This window comes from Propithecus coquereli, unplaced genomic scaffold, assembly GCF_000956105.1.
Source record: "Propithecus coquereli isolate 6110/MARCELLA unplaced genomic scaffold, Pcoq_1.0 Scaffold171, whole genome shotgun sequence".
Taxonomy (NCBI): Eukaryota; Metazoa; Chordata; class Mammalia; order Primates; family Indriidae; genus Propithecus; species Propithecus coquereli.
Window position 1 is genome coordinate 1,041,983 of NW_012141747.1, and position 19,623 is coordinate 1,061,605.

The 19,623-nt window shown below is 42.3% G+C and overlaps 1 protein-coding gene across 1 annotated transcript in view; it reads right to left on the minus strand.

The window, feature by feature from the left end:
• Positions 1-19,623, minus strand: part of SLC9A2 (solute carrier family 9, subfamily A (NHE2, cation proton antiporter 2), member 2) — a 90,382-nt gene that overhangs the window by 55,700 nt on the left and 15,059 nt on the right. The window contains exon 2 of the mRNA XM_012641912.1: positions 2,630-3,093. Within this exon, the coding sequence (XP_012497366.1) occupies positions 2,630-3,093 (464 nt within the window). The remainder of the gene's footprint in view (positions 1-2,629; positions 3,094-19,623) is intronic.

The window sequence follows — 19,623 nt, forward strand, 5'->3', positions numbered from 1 at the left end:
AGCACAAAAATCCTATTTAAAAATCACACTTTCATTTTCTTCATTTGTTTGCCATTTCTCCAGTTAATTCTAATCCACTGTAGCCCTGGACAATAGCATGAAGAATTTTGATCTGCAACATACATACTATCAAATTCTCTTGATTTGAGATATTTTTATGATAGGTTTTCTTCCTTTCAGCTTTTCTAGCTCAATATTGAATTTATCATGATTTGGGAAAGTAGTTAATTCCTCTAACCTGCAATTTTGCCCACCCTCCAGAGTACAATTTTAATATGAATTCTCTCTGGTTAACCTCTATTCTTCTGCCTGCCACTCCTAGTGACTCACCCTTTTTGCTGTATGCATCACAGTCCGAATTTTTAATAACTTTACCTAGTCTATGAGTTTCTTAAACCTTTCCTAGGGATTAGACCAGACGAATGAATAAAAGAATCTTCACATCTATAAAATATCTCCACCTCTATTCTCTGAGGGTAGCTGTCTTGGAGGCAAAGTTATCATTTTTTATACCATTGTTCTAATTATTACTAACACATGCTCAATTCTGTACAGTATTTAGCCAATTCGGTTAGAGAAACATCTAGTAGTTTATTCTCCGGCATTAGGGAGGCAAGACCCTGGACACGTTCTGATATCCTGAGGGTCCAAGGTACATAACTTACTGAGGAAGCTCTTTCATATGAAACCTCTACAGTCATTCTGACATACAGGCTCTGGCCATGGACGAAAGGCTTCCATCTCTAAATACCAGCCACGGCCATTCTCTGCCCTTGCCCTCCTTCCCTGTGGAAATAGCAGGCTCTTGCTTTGGCCACTGCCCCCTGCCCCACCCTGGGTCAGCCCTCCCTCTCCATCCGTAAGGGCACAGTTGATAGATTCATGCCTCTTGAGAGGAAGCACAGGATTCCTCTGGATTGCCCGCTGCCTTTGCACACTCTAAGCAGTGATTTAGCCAGATCCTTTCCTGAGATCTGATTCTGGACAAACTCAAAGAATAGACCACAGAGATGTCTGAATAGAAATTTTATTGGGACGGGGGGAAAGCAGTGTAAAGGCATGATGTGTCATTCCGAAACTGACCTGACTTTGCTGAACTCAATTAAAAGGAGTGAAGCCAGCGGTTCTTATTTCTTTATAAAGTTCCCATTACGCTAAATAGATTCACTCCAAGAATTCCACATTCAAATGTCTGCAATCTCCCTCAACAAGGGCAAAATGTACATATCAAACATAAGTCAAATGGAAAACTTGAGGCTTCCGGAAATGAGAATGAGTTATAAAATGTTTTTATTATTATGGCAGTTCCCCAGTTAAAATTTAATATTGGTAAGTTAATGACTAATCAATCAGTTAATGAGCAATGGAATACTTGAAGTAGATTCCGTTACATGAGTGAGGTAACTTAGCCTTAAAATAGCTGTCTTAGCAGCTATTCTAAAAATTATGATCAATAAATTATCAATAAATTATTTGCTACATAATGTTCACCTGGAGTAAATGTGCATCCTTAGAGATGATATTTTATTCAGTTCAGGGATCTGCTTTTACAGTCAAATATAGACTAACAGAGAATAATGGTGGTTTCTATGTAGACTTTTAAATGAGTGAAGAATAACATTTTAATGATAGCAAATGGAGAGGGTATTAAAATTAAGTTATTTAAGCACAGCTTACTTAATCTTTCTCTGCCTCAATTTTCTTATCCTATTCTCATAGGACGAATACCTATTTCACAGGTTGTCATACAGACCTGAGCACAAGGGAAGCATTCACAAAACAGTGGCTATCACTGCTATCACCTTTACTACTATAGAGCCCTTAGAACCGTGGCTGACATAAAACAGCATCACCGATGCTAACTAATTGATTTATCAATCCAGCATCACTTGAGTGTCTTTAATTGGTGGAGGTAGAGCTCTTTAGAGGTTTGTGGGTGAGGGCAGGGAGGCTCCCTCATCCCTTCTCTCCACCCTTGCCTGCATTCAGAAAGCAGGGTAGATGTAAATCCTGGTAACAGTAAGATCTAAAAGCCCCTGACTCTACTTACATTGAAAATAATTTGCATTTTCTGAATAAATACCCATTTATGGGAAAATGATGAGGACCAGAAATGTGCTGGTTGAGTTGTCATAGAAAGTGAGCAGTGAACATGTGACAAAAAAAATCCCTAAAACCATTAACATAATAAATAAACCATCACAAAATAGAGAATGGCACCGAGTAGGAACTATCGTTTCACCTGCATTATACACACTGTGTACTGATAGCATTATTTCTCACAAAGAACATTTTCAAAAATGCCAAAATGACAAATCAGCAGAGATACGAAGGCCACAATCACTTCTATGCTCCTCTGGCATGAACAGGGACTGGTAAGCAGGGGCCAGCTACATACTTTATGGGGGCCCAGTACAAAATAAAAATGAGGGGCCAATTGTATAATAACAAATGAAACTATGCACAATGAATAAAAATGTGTTAAGAGTTTCAAGGCAGCAACAACACAGCATTAAACCAAATGAAGGGCCCTATTAAGCAGCTCTGTGCAGCGGCTTCTGTGCAAGCCACTGCAGGTGGCTGGGCGGGCCCCATGTGCTGGAACTATGCAGTGTGAACGTGTACTCACCACTGTGACCGCGTCATTCAGCAGGGACTCTCCAAAGACCAGGATGTAGAGCTGCTCGTTGACGTGAATGTTCTCAAAGACAGCAAGCACAGCCACGGGGTCCACAGCTGAGATCAAGCTGCCAAAGAGCAGGTTCTGGAGCAAAGTGATGTCACTGAGGCCAAATGCTTCGATCTGGCAAATACCAAACAGAGACACCCCAATGCCAATGGAGTTCCAAAGTGTCCCTACCACAGCATACCAGAAAATGGTGCCAATGTTCTCAAAGAAAGGGCGAGTGGGCATGAAATAGCCAGCATCAAGCACGATGGGTGGGAGGAGATATAAGAAAAACACATCAGTCTTCATCGCAGGGGGAGACTTCTCATCAACGCCAAAAATAATCCCGCCGAGCAGAAGTCCAACCATGATGAGAAGGCAGCTCTCAGGCACTATCGTGGGCAGTTTGTGATAGAGATGGAAGCCTGGTAAGGTAAAGATAAAGACACCAAATTTGGTGTTATACAGGAATTCTGGAGACGGGATATTGGTTTCCTTTGACTGAACTAGTGGGTCCTATTTCACAGTCTCCCAGGTCAGTATTATTGGCTAGAGACTGGCTTCCTCAAGTACAGTGCAAACCAGAGGATTCCCTTAAAACTATTCACAAAGTACATTTACACACAAATGTAACTTTAAGTGAGAATCAAAACGTTACAGGTACACATTATCTATATAGTACAGTTTTTATTTTTCTAAATGCCTATTAAGTTTTTCTTAAATATTAGGGCCGTGGAAATGGAATAAAACAATGCAATTTAATATTGCAAACAATTTAGTGATTTCCAAAACATTTTCAGTTGTAACATCTCATTTCGTCCTCACAAAAACATTAAAGAGTAGGCAAGGCAGTTATTATCATAGTTAATAATTTTTTTAAATGTAAGTGGGAATTGAGGGTCAAAGAGATCTAGGGTCTCACCAAGGTGGTGTCACTTCCCAAGCCAGTTTTTGGGTTACTACTGTCATCTCTGGGATTCAGAAACATTTGTAATTTGTTTGTTTTTAATTTCAGATTTTTGCATTTGGAATACTCAATATGTTTAGTTTGGAGATGTGTGTTCCTTTGGAGACAACCGAATCAATCCATCAGGATGCCCTGAGTAACCACTGTATGAGGGACGCAAACATGCCATGACCTCTATTCTCAAAGGGTTCTCTCCCAATCAAGTTCCCAAAATGTGTTTATGACTTACTCTAATACAAGACAAAGTGTGACAAGCCCCAATCAAATGCTGTGAGAATACAGAGAAGGAGCAAATCTGCTGAGGAAGTCACCATGGAGGAGAAGTATCCAGGCATGGCTTAAGGGACAGACAGGCATTGAACACATAGAGGGGCATGAAGGGCCTTTTGAGAAGTAGAAAAGTGGAGGAACATATCTACCTCCTAATTCATGGTGGAGCCCAGTGTGGCTTTAATACAGAGAACATGATAGGCCTGTAGCAGGAAAAGAGGAGGGACACGTGGGATGAGCCAGCACATGGGGGCAACATGGGAAAGTGACTTCACCCATGAAGGTCACTGGACACAGCTTAAGTGAGGAGAGTTACTATTTGTAAGGTAGCAGTGAGTCACCCTGAAGGCATTCAGTACATTTTAGGATTAAAGCTGAATATGAGAACACTATGGTTTGAGTGTGTCCCTTCTAAAATTCAGGTGTTGCCAATGTGATAGTATTAAGAAACGGGGCCTTTGCGTGACTAGGCCATGAGGACTCCTTCCTCACTAATAGGATTAAGGCTCTTATAAAAAAGGCTTCTCACAGCCTTAGTTGATGAGCTCGCTCTTCCGCCCTTGCTAGCCCTTCTGCATTCTATCATTGGAGGACACAGGAAGGCCGAACACCAAGTACCAGGGCCTTGATCTGAGACTTCCCAGCCTCTAGAACTGTGAGAAAATACTTGTCTTTTCTTTAAATTACTTGTTTGTGGTATTCTATTGTAGCAGCAAAACCAGACTAAGACGAACTTATCTGAATTACAGAAAGATATTACAGTCGTGCCGCATTCAACATTTCCATCAACAGTGGACAGAACATACGATGGTGGTTCCGTTAGACTATAATGGAGCTGAAAAATTTCCATCGCCTAGTGATGTCTTGATGATCCTGACACTGCGTAGACCTGGGCTAAAGTGTGTGCTTATGTCTTAGCTTTTAACAAAAAGCTTAAAAAGTAAAAAAGAAAAAAAGAAAGAAAAGAATTTTAGAATAAAGCTTATAGAATAAGGTTATAAAGAAAATATTTTGTACAGTTGTATAACAGTTTGTGTTTTAAGCTAAGTGTTATGACAAAAGAATCAAAAAGTGAAAAAAATTAAAAAGTTTATAAAGTAAAAAATTACAGTAAGCCTAGGTTACTTTCTTATTGAAGAAAGAAAACTATTTTTTTTATAAATTTAGTATAGTCTAAGTGTACAGTGTGTATGTATAAAGCCTACAGTAGTGTACAGTAACATCCTAGGCCTTCACATTCACTCACCACTCCCTCTCTGACTCACCCAGAGCAACTTCCAGTCCTGTGAGCTCCATCCATGGTAAGTTTCCTATGCAGATGTACCATTTTTATCTTTTATACTGTATTTTTACTGTACTTTTTCTATGTTTAGATATATTGAGATACACAAATATTTGCTATTGTGTTACAACTGCCTACAGTATTCAGTACAGCAACATGCTATACAGGTTTGCAGACTGGGAAAAATAGGCTATACCATACAGCCTAGGTATATAGTAGGCTATACCTTCTAGGTTTGTGTGAGTAGACTCTACAGTGTTCAAACAACAAAATTGCCTAAAGATGCTTTTCTGAGAACGTGTCTCCATCATTAAGCAATGCATGACTATTAAAATGATAAAATAAGTCCTTAGAAACTTAAAATCATGCAAGTTTTAATAAGTAAATCCTTCAGAGCTTACAAACAGGTCTAAAACCATAGCATTAAACATTTTGTAATCCAAAGCACTATAATCATAATAATTTGAAGAGGTTTAAAGAACTATTAATAATTTCTAAATAATAAACTGAACATCTTCATGTTGGGTACTCAAATCCAGCTTTGATTATTTTATTATTTGTACCAGAGCATGCTCCAATAATTGGTGGGGACTAAATGCATTCAACTGGTCCAGAGCTCCCTACCCATGACCTCTGTCTAGTCCACTGACCTCACTGTTAAACAGAGAAATAAAAAAGACCCCTGAGACTTTCCACTGGAATGATCCAAATAGGGCTATGGCTCCACTTCAACTAATTTTTTTTTTCTGCCTTACTTCCATACTCACCCTATAAAAGCCTTACCCTCGTGCCCTTTCAGTGAAGCCCCAAACCACTCATAGTCTGGAGTTGCCCAATTCATGAATCAATGTTTGCTCAAATAAACTCTTTAAAATTAAAAAAAAAAAAAAAAAGACCCTGAAAACCACATCTTTGTCCCCTCATGCTGACTCCTGCTTCTACACACACCTCTTCCTGTATGATAGAGGTGTGCCATTAGCACCATCTCCATCCCCTGGCATCCGAGTGCAATCGCCTCTTTCTGTAATGTACCCCAACCTGAACGTTTCTTGCCATGTGCATGCAGGGCTGCTATCTGAGGCCTGCCCCCTGACTGGGAACCCAGCCCTCCCACCCTCTGCCTGTGACTCAGGATAGGTTACTAACATGCCCAGGCCCCACCTGCTCATCTGTAAAATAGGGACAAACGTACCTATCAGGTAAAGAACTGTAACAATAACTGAGTTGTGGACTACACAGTACTCACCATTGTGCAGTGTCACAAGTGCCCCCAAATTTTAGTTGTCTCCCCCTCTTCCAAATGAAAAAGCAAGAGAAAACAGTTTTAAAGGACGCACAGAAGCAATAGTCTCCAAGGAAGCAAACCGGAAAACGGGCGAGGTCTGTTTTGGGAGGCTCCCACTTCTCTTGTTGCTTTTTTCTTTCCTTTCACTGACCCAGCGTCAGTGGCCAGTGCTCTCCCATGTGGGTGCTGCTCTTCTTTCTGTGTTGAAAGGATATCCTTAATCCTAAGCGTGGAGGATGGGAAACCAGGTGGATGGGAGAAAGGAAGGAACAAAGATTGCTTAAATGCATCATTGAGGCCAATGTCTGCCAGGCTCACACGATGCCACTGGTCCTGAGCAGGAACCCGAGCAAGCAGAAACAAATCACAGAGCAAGTAAAACGCAGCAAAATAGATGCAGGATAGAGTTAGAATGAAGGGCCGCTGGGCCAGAGGGCCAAAAGGAGGCATGGAGGAAGTGAGGAGGAGAGAAATCTGGCAGTAGAAAAATTAGAAAAAAATAGCAACCAACCCAGAAACACTCGTTGAAGAAATCATGCCTTTGTATTTTAAAAAATCTGCCCTCCTTTATTTTATGAATGCTCAGGTCATTCAGAATCGATCTGAGTGAGCCTTTCTTGAAGTAGGACAATAGTTAACTGAATCTGCTGAATTGTCCATGGGCGAGGAGAGATTAAATGAAGGGTAGTCACACGCGATCTTAGTTCAGTGCTTTTTGGTGAACATGAGCAGAGAAACAGGATTGTGTAACACACTCTCTGCTGCCATAAAAGGTTTTGCGTGTAGGTGTCTGGGCTTTTATGAACTACCAGTGTAAAACTTACCAGCAAAGTATTAATAATTAGTGATAACAAACAAAAGTCTTCTTAAACTTCATTGTTCACAGAATAAAACATAAAAATCAAAAATTACAAATATTTATTCATTTATGGCTCTTCCCCGCACCCCCAAGTATTTCTTGAAAGGAAAATGAACTTGAATAGATGAAATCTGTTTTCCCAGAATGATCATCCCACCTAATATTACGGAGAAAAGTATCAGTTTTGGGGGAAAAAAATCAAATGAATTTTTTGATGATTTTGAAGACACTGAACATGAGCTGCTGCGGGCACAAAGCCCTGTGTAGTCCAGAGGTTGGCCACCTTTTTTCTGTAAAGGGCCAGAGAGCAATATTTTCAGCTTGTAGGCCACAGTTTACTCTGCCATTGGCGTACGCAAGCAGCCATAGATAATACTGAAATGAATGAGTGTGGCTGTGTTCTAACGAAATTTTATCCATGGACATAGAAACTAGAATTTCATGTAATTTTATATGTTACGAAATATTCTTCTTTGATTTGGTTACCCATTTAAAAATGTAAAAGCCATTCTTCACCCACGCACCATACAAAGCCAGGCTGCAGGCTGTATTTGGCCCCAAGGCTGTAATCCTAGTCCTCTGTATTTCCTGCTAACTTCTGATTATAATGTACCTGTGTCATTCAACTTTTATTACTAGCACATAAAAGTCTGTGAAGGTGGACGCTTATAAAATGTATTATTTTATTTTAGTTGCAATAGAAATTCACTTAGTAGGAAGGGGAAGAGGATTAGAGGTCTCTTATACAAAATACAGGATAGAAAGTGATAAAATTTTATAAAAAAGGAGATGAGAGTGGGGGATGAGGAGACTAGAGAAGAAATCGTGGACAAGGTGGCATTAAGATGGCTGGACGTGGATCTTGGAATCCCAGGGGAAGGAAGCACACTCAAACGTTTGAGGAAAGCTGGTGCCATGGGGCAGGAGTCGTGTGACTGGCCTGATCACGAGGTGCATGGGCTGGAGAGGAGGGGAGGACTGAGCAAACAGGAGGGAGCCACGTCTCCCAAGCTCTGCCTCTGTTCTGCGAGCAAGTGGGAGCTAGAGAAGAAGCCTTAGAACCATCCTGGCTTCTGCAGATGGAGTGACAGGGAGAAACCCCTGCCAAGAGACAAAAGACCAGAGATTGGATTTGGAAATAAGGAGATCAAGGCTGCCCAAGGAAAGAATTAAACCAAATGGATATGATTAACTGTCAGTGAAAATAAATAAGATGTTGTCTGTAAACCTGTGACTAAAAAATTTAAGAAGAATGCAAACTTCAAGGGGACCTGTGCATGATCCCATAAAGGAGGGTCTGGAAAAAGAGCCACTCGGCACGAAGACAGGTTAATGACAGAATGGCAACTGTTTGGTAACGAAAAATAACACCTACAGAAAGCAAAAGAACTATAACTTTCACAGAAGGCATGCTTCTAGGATTAGAAAATTCAAGAAAAGCTTTGTGAATCAAGAATATTTATTGTGGCATTATATACGACAAGGAAAAGTGGAAGCAATAAAAATGATCAACCTCATTCAATCATTTTTTTCATTCATTATATACTTACTGAGACCCTGCTGTGTGCTAGATCCCCTATCAGGTGCTGGGAGTGCAGCAGTAAATTAAACAAAGCCTCTGCACTGGGGAGCTACAGTCTAGTGCTGGGAAACAGAAAATAAATCGGTCAACCAATAGATGCACAGTAGCACCACAAACAAAACCAGAGTAGGATGAGGGAATCCTTTTGACTGATACTTTACATCAAGGTGGTCAAGGAAGCCTTTTTGGAAGGTGACACCTGAATGAAACCCCAAATGAAGTGAAGGTGTGAAACATGGTGGAATAACTTTCTAGAACAGGGAAGATAAGAACAAGAATGGAGGCCCTGAGTTGGGAGCACCTTGAGCAAAAAGGCCACTCTGGCTGGAGCTTAGGGAGTAAAGGAGAAAATGATAGGAAATAAGGACAGAGGGACATAAAAATGCTAAACCTGCACAGCCTGTGGCCATAGGACAGACTTGGGGTATTTTCTGAGAGCAATGAAGAGCCAGGGGAGGCTTCTGAGCAGAGGAATGTCATTCATGACCACGTTCCCAGTTTTAAAGGGTCATTCTGGCTGCAGCGGAAGAATGGGAGCAGGCCAGCCAGCAGCGGTCCTTTTCAGTAAGCCAGAAGAGGAAGACAGTGGCTTCCACTGCAGTGGTGGTGAGTATGCGAGGGGGTCAGATGAGGGACTGTATTGTGACAGCTGCTCCAGCAGAATGTGTTGCTAGCCTGGATGGGTCACGTGAGACAGATGGCCAAGGATGAATCCATCGTGTTGAGCTCAAACAACTGGGTGTAGAGTGGGGTTATTTACTGAGATGAAGAGCAATAAGAAGAAAGAAAATTCCAGGGGAGAAACTAACGATAGCAAATTACAATCAGAATCTTCTTGAAAAGTATCACAGAGCTTAACAAATCAATAGCAAGGCTCAGCTAGAAGAAATGGCACACGGTTTCCACAGAGCACTAGAGAAAAGCAACCGCGGTGTTGCCATAGTTGCCCAACACCACTGCCAAACACAATGCCATATGCTTTTATTAAACCCATAATGGAGCTCGGGGATGAAACAGTGAATCCAGACAATGGTGTGCAGAGGTACAAGAATGTTGTATCAAGTAAGAAGCTGTACAAGAATGGGCAAAGAAAACATAATTTAACCAGTGTTACTCAAGCAGGTAGATAAGGAGAAATAGCAAACACGTACACGTATGTTTCTGTTTTACTCTACGATTGTGGAAAATTCCATGAAGGTCAACAGGTTTAACATAAAAAAAAAGCAGAATTTACAAAAACAGAAAGTAATCCTATGCTATAATCATCTTACTAAGAAAGAAGTAATATAATCGGTGACAAAAGTAAATGCCACTAAGATAGAAGACAGGTATGCATGAATTCACCTTTTTAAAGTCTGTGCAGGGTGCGGGGTGGGGGGCAGGTGAGAAAATAAAGATCAAAAAAAAAGAATAGACTTCTGCTTCTGGGAAGATGGAGTAGATGTATTTTCCCTTTATTCTTCCTACTTAGTACACCTAAAAAGCCTAGACATTATACATAAAATAAACATAAGAAGACTCTGAAAGGTGGAAAGCAGAAAGAAGATTGGCTAGAGGTCTCCAGCCCCAAAGAACGATATAACAGCGAGTTCTCTGGGTCTTCCTTTGGCCTCTCATAGCTCACACTTGGAGCTGAAGAAGCCCATTAACCTGGAAATGCCAAGGGGCACGAGCAACAGAAACTGTAACAACAGCCTGCTTTATCTAGACAAAGGAAGAGAAAGAGTCAGCCCAGCAAAACAGAAAAGTTTTAACTCCTCTACTCCAGCCAAATACCACAGAAGAAACTGTGTTCCCAACCTCGGCAAAGTCTGAGTAGAGCATCTAGATTCTACTCCCACCAGTGTGTAAGGAGCACCACACCTGCCAGGGTGGTGTCAGAGAGAGAAAAGGAGAGAAGTGGGATTTTATTCTCTAAAAGGCAACCCACCCTTGACCCTCAGCTAACAGAGAGAAGACACAAATTATGAATATTGGGAATGAAACAGAGGTAACACTACAGACCTTGTAGACATCAAAAGGTTGATAAGGGGATACTATGAACAACCTACACGGTCTCTCTCTCTCTCTCTCTCTCTCTCTCTCTCTCTCTCTCTCTCTCTCTCTCTCTCTCTCACACACACACACACACACACACACACACACACACATTTGATATCTTAGTTGAAATGGACCAATTCCTTGAAAAACACAAACTGCAACAACTCGTCCAATATGGAGGAAATAATTGACTAGCCCTATAACTAACAAAGATAGTTAAAAATTAAAGCTATAATTTAAAAACTCCCCCCGAAAAGAAATCTGTAGGCCCAGATGGTTTCATTAGTGAATTCTATAAAATAACATCAATTCTACACACTCTTTTCCATAAAATATAAGAGGAAGGAACACATCCCAATTCATTTTATGAAGCCAGTATTGCTCAGATACCAAAACTAGACAAAGACATTACAACAAAGAAAACAACAGACCAATATCTTTCAGCAAGGAATATAGATGCCAAAATCCTTATCGGGATATTAGCAAAGAATTCAGCAATATATAAAAGGAATATACATGGCCACGTGAGGTTTATTCCAGGGATGCACGGCTGGTTTGATATTCAAAAATTAGTCAATGTAACCCATCATATCAACAAGCTAAAGAAGAAAAATTACATGATTATAGCAATAGATGCAGGAAAAGCATTTGAAAAAATTCAACATTCATTCATGATAAAAACTCTCAGAAAACTGGGAACAGAAAGGAACTTCAACTTGATAAAAGTTATCTGCAAAAAACCTGACTGATTCCAAATGCCAAGTTTTAACCCCCACAAAGAAAGACAACCTGCTCATCTTTCAAAGTCCAAGGAGATGCTGCAGACAGCCTGTGGAAGGAATGATTACATCCTGTAAATCACTAGGTAGAAATCATGTGTGTTGCGGGAAAATCATCACAAAGAAAAGATCCTTCCTTCCTATTGATACATACTAATGATTTGTGGTCCTAATGTCTCAAAAGGGAGTCACTCATGTTAAGTAGCATTGAGCCCACAGTGACGCTGTTCACTGCTCAAAGTGACAAGTATATGTGTACTAGACTGAGCACTGAGGTGGTGGTAAGATTGTTTTTCTTCAAAGTGATAAATATATTTATAATATAGTAAGGTGAGAGATAACACCTGCTGTGGCATGGAACCACCCAAGGCCCAGACGGAACTCATAGAAAATGGAGCCAGAGGGTGGCTGAGATAATGACAACAGTCTCACTTGTGGAGAATTATAGAAACAGCAAGGGAATGACACTGTCCAAGGTGCCTTTAGAATCTCTGCCCCCGAGAACTCTGAGGCCTCCTCCTGACCTGACGATTGTCGCCCAGAGGCTTTGTCCCAGTGGTGCAGCCACTCCCCCACTGACCAGCATCCCAGGGACTTTCAGACACACTGAGTCCTGTCGGTGCAATGGCCTTCCACCTAGCCATCCCTGTGGTTCATTAGCCCCCTAATTACTGCCTTTAATAATTGCATTGTCGGCCGGAAGCGGTGGCTCACGCCTGTAATCCTAGCTCTCTGGGAGGCCGAGGCGGGTGGATTGTTTGAGCTCAGGAGTTCAAGACCAGTCTGAGCAAGGGCGAGACCCCATCTCTACTAAAAATAGAAAGAAATTAATTGGACAACTAAAAATATATAGAAAAAATTAGCCAGGCATGGTGGCGCATGCCTGTAGTCCCGGCTACCCGGGAGGCTGAGGCAGGAAGATTGCTTGAGCCCAGGAGTTTGAGGTTGCTGTGAGCTAGGATGACGCCACAGCACTCTAGCCTGGGCAACACAGTGAGACTCTGTCTCAAAAAAAAAAAATAATTGCACTGTCAATGTTTGCTTGACTGTGTATGTGAATTTCGCCATAAACTGTGAATTTGAGTATTGCTAATTGGCCACTGAGTCACTGTGAAACCTTCCAGCTTCTGTCAAAGTTAGCACATAGGCCCTTTGGATATGAGTGAAATGACAATTAAAATTAACATAAAACCTAGCAATTGACTAATAACTTATGTGATTACTTATCCTTTCATTCATTGACTCACGAGCACTCAGCATCACGAAATGTGCCAAGCACTAAGGGCACAGCAATGACCAAGACAGACATGGCTCTGTCCAGACGGAGTTTACAGTGTACAGGGACAAAGGATGTCAAATGGGTCATGACATGCATCTTGCTTGTTACAGAGAGGGAAGTTTAAGTTACAATGGAACCACCATGCAGGGTCCCTGATACTATCTACCCCGTGGAGAGGGGCTCTGCAAGGAAATGATATTTCAGCTGAGAGGCGGAGAAGAGTGAGAATTGTTAAAGCCAAGAGGGGTCTCAAGGTCCCCCCAGGGAGAGAAAGAGCACATGCAAAACTCACTAGAGTGGGCACAAAGTATGGCCCATAGGAGACGCTGCAAGAAATCCAAGAGAGGGCAAGGGTAACGTGTCCTGGGCCCTGTCGTTGCAGTTTGGATTTACCCTAAGGTGGAAGGAAGTAGTAACACCCAACAGCGCAGGGAGCGGAGGAAATGAGTATGCCTTTCACTAAGACATTTACAGAGCACTTGGGGAGGCCAGTGCTGAGTACTATGTGGCTCTCTGTCCTCCCTAACACTGCGCCAACTTGTAGCAGAGTGCCTACCACAATGAGTTCACAGATCCATCTGAGGGTCTGTCGCATCCACTAGAACACACGTTCACAGGGCTGGGGGCAAGTTTTACTCACTTTTGCACTCCCATTGTCTCATATAGTGTGCAGTAAGCTGCGACATCGTAAGAAATGTACATTTGGTCTCTGCCCGCAGTTAGCTCCTGGCATAGAGCTCCTAAACCCCTGTAATCCCCTACACTATAGGGTGATAGGAATATCTTTTGTTATAATATTTGTTTTAGTCTCCTGTTCTTGATACAAGAGCTTCCAAGACCCTTGGAATCCCTGGGGTGATAAGAGTGTCTTTTGTATGCCAGTAAGACGACTGGTAGTAAAGACCCCTAGAGAGCTTGGGGTGGGGGGCGCTGGTTGCCAGAAAGACAAAGGCAGGATTAGAGGCTGGGCCTTTCAGGCCCACCACCCAAACTCTAGGGAAGGGAGCGAGCAGGGCTGGAGGTTGAGTTCAGTCACCAATGGCCAATGATGTAATCAGCCATCTAATGGAACCTTCACCAAAACCATGAACGATGGGGTCTTATAAGAGAGCTGCCGGCTCTGTGAACAGATGGAGGTGCTGGGAGGGTGTTGTGCCCTGAGAGGGCTGGGAAGCTCTGTGCCCTCCCCCCATACCTGCCTATGTATCTCTTCACCTGGCTGTTCATCTGTATCCATTATAATAAACCAGTAAAGTTAAGTGTTTCCCTGAGTTCTGCAAGCTATTATGGCAAATCATTAACCCTGAGAAGGAAGCATGGGAATCCCCAATTTACAGCCAGTTGCTCCGAAGCGCAGGAAGCCCAGGACTTCTGACTGGCATATGAAGTGGGGGCGGTTTGGTGGGACTGAGTCCTCCTTAACCTGTGGGGTCTGCTCTAACTTTGAGTAGTTAGTGCCAGATTTGAACTGAATTGTAGGACACCCAGTTGGTGTCTGGAAAGTTGAGGAACTGGTTGTTGGAAAAACTGTGCACATTTTGGTGTCAGAAGTGTTGTGAGAGAGTAGAGAAACACAAGGTTTTTTTCTAGTATAGGTGGGCAAAAATGGCAATAAAGAAAAAACTCTGAACCTGTCCTCTGATCTGGTTGGTCTCCTTTGGGGATCACACACCACGCTAAGGAGGTACACAGAGATGCCCACACTGTCAATGCTCCAGATGCGTGTTTTATAACTAGAGACTCCAACACCTGACAGTCAAAGATCTTGTACCTCACCTTTTATCATAAACCTCACAATTCTAGCTCTAACTGTCCTGTTTTCTCTAATCTTTAATTTTGTCATTTTATTTCCCAAGAAAGTGAACAGCCAGCTGGCTGTATGTGATTATGGTGAAGGTTTATGCTTTTATTGCTACTGGTCGTTTCTACCTTTGTCTCAATTTCAGTAAGGTTTTAAGAGCTATACTGGGCCAGGCACAACGGCTCACGCCTGTATCTTAGCACTCTGGGAAGCCCAGGCAGAAGGATCCACTTGAGGTCAGGAGTTCAAGACCAGCCTGAGCAAGAGTGAGACCCCTATCTCTATTAAAAACAGAAAAATTAGCCAGATGCCATGGCACACACCTGTAGACTCAGCCACTCGGGAGGCTGAGGCAGGAGGATCACTTGAGCCCAGGAACTGGAGGTTGCAGTGAGCTATGATGATGCCACCATACTCTAGCCCTGGCAGCAGGGTAAGACTATCTTTCACCAGACACAGAAGAAGAAATACTGTATGACTGCATTTACATGAGGTACCTAGCACAGACCAGTTCATACAGACAGAAAGTAGAATAGAGTTTACCAGGGGCTGGAGGGAGGAGGCAATGGGGAGTTAATGTTATGGGCACAGATTTTCAGTTCGGGAAGATGAAAAAGTCCTGGAGAGGGATGGTGGTGATGGTCACGCAACACTGAGAACACACTTAATACCACTGAATTGTCCACTTAAAAATGGTTAAAGGGAAATTTTATGTTATGCATATTTCACCAAAATGGAAAAAAAAATCTTCACTTTCATTTTTCTCTTTCCTACTCATTGTTATAAAATAATTATGGCAAAACAAAATGAAATATTAACATAACTGCATAAAAACTGCTAAACAGGCAGGAAAGATGCTGCTGCTACAATAGATCTCTGCTGGTAGCCATGGCCACCATGCAGTGTAACCCAAAACTCCAATGGACCCCTTGATACAGAGTCTGAACTGGGCCTTTGAAAGGTATGTCGAGGCTTAGGGGACAATACCCCAAAGTGAAGGGCTCAGCAGCAAAAATTTCTTTTGACCAGCTTCTGCCCTCCTGTCTGTCAGTTCTATCCTTCTCCAAGGCGAGGCATACAAACCAGAATCCCTCTTCCCCAAGGCAGTCATAGAAACCAGAACTCCCTTTTTCTCCAAAGCCAGCCATAAAACCTAAAAATATTTCTCTAACTATCCTTCTGCCTTTCTCTGTAAAAACTGGCCATAAAGAAATTATCTGACCTACCTGTTTGACTGTAGGTCATAAGACCTCCATTCCAGAGAGAGTCCTGCCCCGCACCCAGAGGGAAGGAATGCTGCACAGAGAGGCCAAGAAGAACCCAGACAGACAGGCCTCACTGGGTTTCCCTGTGCCGTCTGTTAGCATTAGATCAGACTCTTTTATGTCCAGTCATATTTCTACATGGCTGCCCATACTTCATTGAACCTAAGCACAAAAATGGATATTTCCCCTGTATCTTTGGGTCTTCATTCTGAGGGCTCCCATGTATACACATTAAATAATTTTTTATGCCTTTTCTCCAATTAATCTGCCTTTCGTGAGCTGATTCTCAGGGAAACTCCAGAGGATGAAGGGGAACTTTTCCCTTGGCCCTCACAGGCAACTCTAATAAGTACTGATATAAAATGTGCAAAGCATGGGCTGTTCGAAAATAAAAAGCAAAATAGCAGAATTTTTGACAGCTCAAAAAGGTAAAATAAGTAGTTTTTCACAAAAATGCTCACAGGCAAAATGATAGCTCACACCAAATAATAGCATATTAACATGATATAATAATCTACCACAGCATGCATATTTATTATGTCAATTCTCCCATGGGTTTATTTCAAATAATGTTCAGTGAAAAAGAGTACAAGAATAGTTAGAATATTGAGTGTTTTCTTTAATACTGTTAAACTCATTGATTTTACTCACAGATACATTTTTAAAAGAAAGTGTCTCTGTTTAGTGAGAGTAACAACACTTAGGATATCGGTAATTGCCAGTATCACAACTGATGCATCCATAGAGTTTACCTTTCACAGATGACGAAATGGCTGTATGGCAGCTGAGCACTAGCCCATGCTGGCTTCCCTGCGGCCTCTGCTCCCCATTTAAGGGGTGAAACATGAACACCTTTCCCTTAGATATTCCATCATGGCCTTCTCGCTTTCATCAATGGTCAGAGTAAGTCAGTCACTTCTATGTATTAACATTTCTCTGTTTGTAACACGATCCCTTTCTGAGAATGGTAGTCATTTTGATCAGTGTTAATTTGACTATAAAATAAATTTTGACTGATCCTGAGTACCTAAGTATCCCACATGATAGGCTCAGCTCCCTTAAATATAACCAGGTATGAATACCAGAAGCAAAATTTCAAGTAAGATCAAAAGTGGAGTCTGGAGTGGAGTTTGCAAACCGCCTGCAAGCCCATTTTGTGCAGCCTATCTGTTGTTTTCAAATATCAAGCACATTTTTAGAAATGGAGACAGTCCACATATAAATTCTTCTGTCTGGTTTATCTTGAAAAATCAGCAGAACTAGGCTGTCACCCACCTTTTGCCAATTTCTGCAAAGTGGTAATCAGCCAAAGCTGTGCACAGGCTTCCTCTGGGCAGGGGAAGAGCAGGTTCCAGCTTGTTGCACCCAGCCCACGCCCGTTCCATCTCGCACTGACAAGGCTGGCACTGGCCGCCACATGTCTAGACCTCAGGCTCAAAAGCCAAGGGTCAGACAGTACTAACACTGCAACAGTGATCGCGGTGGGGCAAATCTTTCCATTGTACTCCTCCCCACCATTGTTTTTAGACTCCTGACTTCAAGTCTCAATCACAGCAGTGAGAACACAGCCTAGGCACTGAAATTTCATGAATTGTAGGACAGGCTTCCAATCCCCCAAACCAGCAAGCGAGGGCTCAGTTCCTCAGGGGACAGAGGTGTCCCTGTCCCAGCTGGGGCGCTGCAGCTGATTTCTGTCAATGCATAAGATCTCTGGCAGGTCCAGGGCAGCACATACAATGAAGTTCACCTCTGCAGGCTGAGAGAACTCATAGGGTGAACTGACAGCCTAGAAGTCTCCTCTCCACTGGAGGCAGCTGAATCCTACTCTGATCCCCAAGCCAGGGCCGGGCACAGGACTTGACTTATGTCCTGGTCACCTCACAGCTTGCATTAAATTCTTTCTTCAATCCCAAACTCATTATTCACAATCCTGAGCTGTCAACAAATAAAATCGATTCTCAATATTATATTTTCCTCTCCACAGTAAGTTGAACCCAATGAATTAGCCTACATGCAATGAATCAGAAAAGTATTTTGCTTAGTAGATCCGTCAAATATCCAGAACCAAACCCTTCTGGATAGTGTTGCTTCATGAAGACCCTGCATCCAACACTGACAGAGAGTTTCCTGTCACACAAAAGGAAGCATCCACTCGGGCCAAAAGCAGAGGCAGCTGGAGATGTTGCTTTCAGCAATTTGATATGGAAACAAAAGCTATCTTTCTGGATTTCAAGGAAAGTCACAAATTGGAAAAACAGCAAGCTATCCTTTAAAGTGACAGGAAACTACTGACCCACACATCAAGATGTTTTGGAATAACTACCCTCTGAGCAGGAATAGGGTGGTCTGGGTAGATGGTCCTGGAACTGAATCCTTCAGCTCAGCTCACAGGGACCTCGGGGGTGGGACAAATAGAGCCAGAGTCTCTCCAAGCTTCTGCTGCCCAAAGTGGTTCTGGGAAGGTGAGTTACAGGTGAAGTTCCCCGGGCTGCCAGGGAGACACACATTCAAAGCACATCGTAAAATTATCATCTCCACTGATGCAGCTCCCCATCTTATGACCTTACAACATTTCTATGGCCCCTGATATCTCTCTGAAATCTTTTCCAGTGGTGACAATCACAGGGCCCGGCTTCTAGATGGCTGGCTGCTTCTGTGGTACAAAAACTCACTATTTTCTCAGGAATTTTAAAGGCGATTGACACGTAAGAGACAGAATAGTCAGCGTCTATGTAGAGTATAGGTAGTGAATTTACATACTGATCTTGTAAAAAGCAAATCAATTTCTTTCTTTTCAAGATAAGAAAGAAACTGAGCTTATAGTTTTAGGAAAAACTGTGAAGAAATAGCAAGTAAATAAATACTGTACTTTTCTGTAAATAATAGGTCTCACTTTTATTTAGGGTTATTCATGGTTTTGAATTTGATATTCCATTGTTTACCACTAACTAGTTTTCAAAGCCCAAAACAAGTTACATCCTTTACCACCTGGGCTGCTTCCTGTTAAGGGAGACCATCTTAGATTACTCTGTTCATGAGGCCCATTCTCCTTTTTGAAGGCTAGAAGTGGACAGGCAAGAGGGACAGAGGTGAGAGCCACCCTCTGCTTCGGGAGATGTTCCATTTTTGCCATTGGCATGCTCGGATTCCCTGGCATTCAAGAGAAGAACAATGCTAGGTTTGTGTCATATGAATTCTGCAAAATGCTCCACTAGCACAGTGCGACAAAGATGAAATACACACACCGCACCCTCTAAACAGCTCAGAAACTATAACTGGCTTAGGTGTGCCAGCACTGCAACTCTGCCCCAGGAAGTAATAATGATGACACCGGCCGGGCGCGGTGGCTCACGCTTGTAATCCTAGCTCTCTGGGAGGCCAAGGCGGGCGGATTGTTTGAGCTCAGGAGTTCGAAACCAGCCTGAGCCAGAGCGAGACCCCGTCTCTACTAAAAAAAAAATAGAAAGAAATTAATTGGACAACTAAAAATATATAGAAAAAATTAGCCGGGCATGGTGGCGCATGCCTGTAGTCCCAGCTACTCAG